Source organism: Bemisia tabaci, chromosome 10 (assembly GCF_918797505.1).
Source record: "Bemisia tabaci chromosome 10, PGI_BMITA_v3".
Taxonomy (NCBI): Eukaryota; Metazoa; Arthropoda; class Insecta; order Hemiptera; family Aleyrodidae; genus Bemisia; species Bemisia tabaci.
Window position 1 is genome coordinate 20,604,422 of NC_092802.1, and position 7,365 is coordinate 20,611,786.

A 7,365-nucleotide genomic window follows, 5' to 3' on the forward strand; every position below is an offset into this window, starting at 1 on the left:
CAAATGGCCATGACTGAGATTCACAGTTCAAACTTGTTAATCGGGAAAAATTACAGTAAAACCATCAAAAAAAGCAAGAATCATAGAAGCCAGATCAATGAAAGCCCCGGCCTTTGGCCGGAGTAAGTTAACACATTCCCTTTCTATTCAAGTATGAAGTGAAGTTGCAGGCATCAGCAGGCCCTTAATATCCCAAATTAAGTGTTCTTAGTGTTTTCACCGTTCCCAGCTTCACCTTTCTCGGTGTTGCTCCTTCCCTTCTTCCTTTTTGTTTCGTCCTGTCTCGTGTTCGCGTTACGATCTAAGGACCGTAACACATCAAATGGAGCCCAACTCGTGGCTTAAGGTTAACAAGTTCGGTAACTCATCAGTTACTAATTGTGTTTCTGAATTATTTTTTACTATTTCAAAATTGGCGAGACGCACTGGTTAGATAAAAATGCAGAGATTAGTAGTATGCTGATTAAAGCTGCTATTTTGGTGTGCGTCGCTTGATAAGGAAGTGGAACTTCTCACCTCACTTATACAAGAAGCGGCCAAGAGCAGCACACCAGTCGCACGCCAAAATAATAATCATTATCCCAAATGCACCTTGCCCCCTAAAATCCTGAGGCTTATTGACAGGAAAAAGGGAGCGAATAGGCGTAAGAGATCTACTCAATTTCCAGCTGACAAAACAGTTTATAATCAGTTGAATAAGGTGGTTTCCAAGAGAATTGACGAACACAGAAATGTTGCAGTATGGTACTGCCTGATGGATTTTTGGCCGATTTTGAAATAGAATGTTTTACTTTTTTGAATTACAATTGAATGTTTGTGGTTTTTTAAGGGTAAAGTTACACACTGGGCATGGGGCGACAAATTGAACTTCTTCTCCCTCATCCTTGCCGTGACCGATCTAAATTTTTAGTATGCATCAGCCTTGTAAAGGATGTGACTTTTTTGAAATTTTCAAGCCCATACAAAAATTTTTGTCCTCGCGGTAACGGGTTACTTTGTAATTGGTTGTAAGTTTCCTGACAAACACCCTAACCATTTCATTGCCCAATTCTACATGGATGTCGGTATTCCTCTCATAACGGGAGGCCCCCGCCATATTGTTAAGGATTAGCCGGCGTTCTCTCGTGATTCGTTTTAAAATTTATACGCGGTTAATGCTACGCGTTCAATCGAATAATATGACGTCGTTTTTTTGTGGAGTTCGCTAATTTTTTCTACTTTATCATCCGTTTGAAGTCAAGATATCCTCAGTCTCATATGTTCAGTATTTGTCCTTTTACCGATAAAACGGGTTAAGCAATCCCTTCGAGACTGGGTTGCAAGCAAAAACACGGGGAAGCACACGTGTGTGGATACAAGGCGCCTCACCTTACAACGCTGGTGCACATTTTACCATGATTTCAGCTCTTATTGAGGAGTAAAATGAATTGCAAGCCTCTGATGAAACTGCAAAGATCACTTTCGAAGATTTTTTACTCCCCAACGTGTTCAGGATACACGGTTGCATTCAGGTCACAATTATCAGGAAAATTGGAGAATACCACTTTGAGCGATGCCGGTTGATTTTGGTGGTTCCGAGATTGTTGGATTTAATTGTGCTCTCTCACAGTTACCTACTGAAGGTTTACAAATTTTGATCGTCACTTATTTTTTGTTTTTAAATTTTTAGGTGAATCCTGAGGCTGAAAAAATTGAAGGATTGATTGTTGCTCCAAGACTATCGAACAATGATGTCATGCAGGAGCACAGGTCGGCGTCGGGATCAATCTCTTCTTCTGGCAACGGGGGGTTGGTGTGGTTAAAGTGGAAGGGCGTTCTGTTTCCGTCAGTTTTATGCAGGCGGAAAAAGTCGCCCTGGCATCGTTTGGGGGCTAAAGCTCGGCTCGCCTGTGTCCGTTTTACCGAAAAAGAGGGTTAAGCAATCTCTTAGAGACTGGGTTGCAAGCAAAAACTGTCCATCCTCCCCGTGGGGGCAAGTGCGGAGTGTGTGTGTGAAACAACCGGCATAAATCCTCACTGAGTCTTCTTCTATTGTGATTTAAATCGTTGCCTTATTTCGGATTCGAGAAATTTCCGTGCAGATTTTGTCTTTCGATTGACTTTCTTTGAAAATGCGAAATCGTTAAACCGGTATCAATGTGATCTTGTCTTTCGATTGACTTTCTTTGAAAATGCGAAATCGTTAAACCGGTATCAATGTGCTTCTTGCGCCTAGGCCTACGGGGTTCACCCATGTATGAAGCGTCATCTGCAGATGAATTCACTGCAAATTCTCAGATACGTTTTTAAGTGCATCGGTGGCATCGATGTCAAACATGGTCAAACTCGTCAAACTCATCTAGCCATTTTCCGCCAATTTTGTTGATTTCATAAAAGCCGCGTCATAGAATAATAAAGCCTTATTTCGCTATGGCCGCGTACTCTTCGTTACTCCTGCAGTAGTTGCTCCTGTTCTACTTATTACTTTTAAGTAATGTAAGTTTTGATTTCATTTCCTTCTTTTCATATTTTCATTTCAATCGCCAAGTAGATACTATACAGAATCGTTTGAAGTATGTGAAGCTGAATTCATGCTGATGGTATCACTCTGTCTTTACACAAACAAGACCAGTAAAGGTTTATTTAGATATTGAATGGAGAAAGAGTGATTCAACGCCGAATATTTTCCCTCGTTTAAGGGAAACGTTTGAAAAATATATTAAAGGATTGTTCGATTCACATGTGAATTTCTTTTCCAAAGAACCGGCAAACATGCCCAAGCGTATAAAGACGAGGAATACAACACACCACGGTCACAGGCATAACTAAATCATATAAGAAACAAACTAGAGGTAAACGCGGGACTTGCGATAAATACACAAATATCATGGACATCCACAAAATTGACCCAAAAAAGTTGAAAAAGAAAGACTGAGAGCGAAGCTGCGGAAACTGAAAGAATTGGATAGAAAAGACGTAAAAAAACGAAGAGTTACGAGAAGGTTTGCCGGTAAATTGACCAAAGAGGTCTCGAATTCAGGATTGCTTCGATTTTGTTAAGGATTGTTGAGAATTCTTCGAAATGAAGTACGTTTGTTGTTTGCCTCTTTATTTTTTGTGTATTTCTGTGTCTTTTTGTTTATTTATGTGAATTTGTAACATGTCGGATAACGATTCCCAAAGTACGGTTGCGCGGCTTAATGCGGTAAGTGCCACGAAACTAAGGTACGAAGGTCAGTTACGGAGATTTTCCGATTATTTAGCCCAAAATGCAGCCGACACGTCACAGCTCAAAGTGAGACTTGGTGCCGTAACGCCCATTTTGTCTCAGTACTTGTACACGAAATTTCCAACAACAGCGATGCAGACATTTCTGATGACATAAGCAATTTTGAAAATTTGTATTTCAGTAAGTTGTCAGTTGCCAACGGCAGACTGTCTGATTGGGGTTCCGGTTCATCCACTAATGAGAGTGAACACGGCTACAATTCTGCTCAAAGGACTTCCTCCTTGAAAAAACCTAATATTCCAACATTTGATGGTTCGATCGAGAACTGGATGACTTTTCGGCAAATGTTCAACTGCATTGTTCATGCAGATAGGTCTCTTTTTCAGTTCAAAAGTTGTTTTATGTAAAATCTGCTTTAAAAGGAAATGCTGCTGCTCTATTGCAGAATTTGAAGTTAACAAATGAAAATTATCCAGCAGCGTTAGAAAGCTCGTCGGAGTATTTTGATAATCAGCGAGTCATTGTGGATAAACACATCAGTTTTCTAGTTAATTTACCAGACGTGTGTACAGAAGAGTCAACTCGTAAATTAATTATTCAAGTTCAACAGGCTTGTCATGCTTAAGATGCATGAAAGGTTGAAACAAAAACTTGGGATTCAATTTTGATTTTCTTAATTACTAGTAAATTTGACGAAAAGACTTTGAGTGAAAGGGAAAAAGTGGCTCCCAAAAAAGAGTGCCCAACTAAATTGTTTGGAAAGACTGTGTCAGGTATTGCGAGCGTTGACTGTGACAACATTGCCAAATGAACAGCGAGAACAAGGTAAGAGTTAAAACCTCCACAAAAACCGGAAATAGCTTTCGATGTCCTCTTTGCAATCAATCACAACCAACCAACCGGAAATAATGAAGAAGAAATTCGTTTGTGTTCTTCGAGTGCAACTGAAGAATTGATATTGACCTTACGCAAAAGTGGGTTGACCTAAGCTGCGATAGCTCGCCTATTTTCTGTCGCGCATGACTATGTACAATATAAGGGTGCGATTAAACCTGAAAGATCCCCTCCTGGAAGTTAATGATGAAAAGTTGGAGCTTCTTCGGCGAGATTTAGTCCGGAGGAACCCCACCTCTGGTGCAGTAACACTACGCGGCAGTTTTTTGTCAGAAGGGTATCTCGTCTCATTGGAGCGCATCAAGGAGAAGTTGAGAATTCTTGACCCACTTGGAGTTACGATGCGAAGACGTGAGCGAATAAGAAGAAGATCCTATTATGTAAAGCAAGTCCGCGACCTTGTGCATATTGATGGAAATCATAAACTGCACGGGAAAAAAAATTGCTGATTCAACAATTCAATTGTTAAAAACAATGAGTGCAATGTTTGAACGCAGATTTTACAACAAAAAAAAGGTTCTTTAACCACATTGTTAACTAATTTTACCACGGGGTGGTTAAAGTAGCATTTTTTGTTGTAAAATCTGCGTTGAAACATTGCACCCACTGTTATTAGGAACTGAATTGTTGAATCAGCAATTTTTTATATATAAATATATAATTATCAAACTTTTACAGAACTGCTGTTGATCTACATAATGTAAATAATGAATAATAATGTAATCATCGTAATTTTTATTTAAAAAAAAGACGCCAGATTAAAGATCAGGGGGAAAGGAGCCCCCTTGAATGTGTCGCGGATAGTGTGTTCCGTTGGTGGGAAAAAGTTATGTTGGTACCAAGTCGTGAGCTGTCTACGTCATTTTCGTTTTGGCGGACTCTGAATGTGATGATCGTGGAATTCTTTGAGAGATTGCGAGTCAACGGCAGCTGTTTTGTTCGAAGTTCGTGTTCGAGTGTCGTTTGGAGTTTAGTTTATCAACCATGGAACGGAAAGGCCCAAAAGGCGATATCGATATATTTTCCGTGTCATCATGGTTGGCTTCGTTATTCACGGGTGTATTGACGGGCGCAGTAGAAAAATTCTTTATGTGGAATGCTGCACAGACAGCAAGGCAACAACTGTTCTGAAACTTTTTCAACGAAGTGTAGCTACGCATGGAGTCCCTACTCGTGTTCGGGGTGACCGAGGATATGAAAACGGTCTTGTTGATGAGTTCATTTTCCAAGAAACGGGAGAGAGACGATTCATCTATGGTCCCTCCGTCCATAGTACCAGAATTGAAAGGTTGTGGCGTGATGTGAACGAAAAAGATACCAGACCTTTCAAGGAATTATTTATCCACCTGGAAAACAGTTCGTTACTCAATGAACTAGATCTGACTTATTTTGTTTACACTACGTATATCTGCCTAGAATTCGTAAGTCTTTAAATGACTTCAAAAATTCGTGAAATTTTGTGTGCCGCGTGTCTCGACACACGGCTAAGTGTTCCCGGAACTTTTAAGCGGGAATATTTGAACGACTCAATTACTTTTGAGGTTAATCAGTATCAACTTTTGTAAACAAAGCACTTGTAGAATTGATTGTCCATGTCGAGTTTTCTTATATTGTCATAATGAGTGATGCTCGGTTGAGTGCGGCATATTTTGCCTTTTTGACGAGTGCTGCAGCTGCATCCCTTTATTTTTTAAAGTGTAAAAGGGTGCCACCAAGGTGGTGGGTAAGACCATGGGCAGATTCCCGTCGAGGTACACTGGCCATGGCTCACAACGAGATGAGAAATGAGGATGTAGAAAGCTTCACCCGTTTCAAAAAACTGCTGAATTGAGCGATTTTTAACCGAAAAAACATTATTTTTCTTTATTACAGGAAGAAAAGATATCTACGTGTCAAAATGGTTCGCCTTTAAGCGTTTCCAACTCATTCTGGACAGAGATGACCCCAAGAATACAGTGGATTCATTGGAGGTTGGTATCACTACTTCCATACAATTTTATCACAACTACAACGACACGGGGACACTAGGAGCGTTCATTACGCTTCTCTCTTTCTCTGCGCTCATGAAGAAACGTCGCATACTCTTCGCGTACCTCTTTGGCCCTTTTCGAATAATTACGAGCTGAAGTGGTGGTAGAGGCAAGAGATGTAACTCTACAGTTGTTTTCCGTGGTTCGCCAGGCACCAGGTACGATAATATTACCGTCGGCATCGGTCTCGTCAGAAGTTCCTGGAGGGGTATACATGTTTCTCGAAGATTGGCCCTGTCTAAGGAAATTATGCAAGCATGCAACTGTCATTAAGACTGTAGTAGCCTTTTTTGGCTCTAACAACATCGGTTTTCTCAAAACACGAAAAACTGCTGAGGAAATGCCAAACGCATTTTCTACGACACACCTCGCTCGGCTGAGACATCCGTTGAATCTCCTTTGCTTTGAACCAAGCTTATGCACCCCCACATAGGGTTTCATGGTACGAGGAGTTAATGCGAAAGCGTCATCTGTAAGAAAAACATAGGGTACATACTTTGTACGGCCTGGAAGTGCGGAATCAGCGGGGAAATTTAGCGAACCATCCCTAATTTTTCCGCGTAGTTTTGAGTGATTATATACGCCACCATCAGAAATTCTTCCCTCACTTCCTATGTCTACGTACATAAAGTTAAAGTCGGCATCAACCAAAGCAAACAATACAATGCTAAAAAAATCCTTATAATTAAAGAAATCACTTCCTGAGTGGAAAGGCTTTGTGATTCTGATATGCTTCCCGTCCATCGCTTCGAGGCAGTTCGGGAATTGCCATTTTCTTTCAAAGATCAACGAACTGTTTTCCACTCTTCAGGTGTTGTAGGAATGAGTAATAAAATAATTACTACGAAAAGGATGAATACCTACAGAGAAAGGAGTATGCATAAATAAGGCAGCTGTAGGAAGAAATGGATGAGGTTTATCAGAAAGGAAACAAGTTTTTTGAAAAAAACAAGAGGTTTGCTCGTTAGATGCCGCGAAGACTTTTTTCGCATTCTGGAAAGGCATACTAAATCATTAAACATTCTAATAAAATAATGAATGTAGCATGAAATTTGACTTTAATGGTCAGATATGAACATGGTTTTCAATTTTTCTGTAATTAGGCTTCAACATGGAACGAAAATGTTGATGCATGGATAATTGGACGGCATTATGCCAAAAGGAACCGCAGATAAAGAGAAACCCTTTATACCTGTGCTTCTTTTTGGCATAAATACCTCCAATTATTGTCAT

At 40.2% G+C, this 7,365-nt stretch overlaps 1 protein-coding gene across 1 annotated transcript; it reads right to left on the minus strand.

Annotated features, from left to right (window-relative positions):
* Positions 1-6,017: 6,017 nt before the first annotated feature.
* On the minus strand, positions 6,018-7,365 carry LOC140225664 (uncharacterized). Its single transcript, XM_072305277.1, has 2 exons — positions 7,325-7,365; positions 6,018-6,907 (listed from the first exon to the last, which is right to left on the minus strand). The coding sequence occupies exons 1-2, from the start codon at positions 7,363-7,365 to the stop codon at positions 6,127-6,129; spliced, it is 822 nt and encodes a 273-aa protein (XP_072161378.1). The 3' UTR covers positions 6,018-6,126.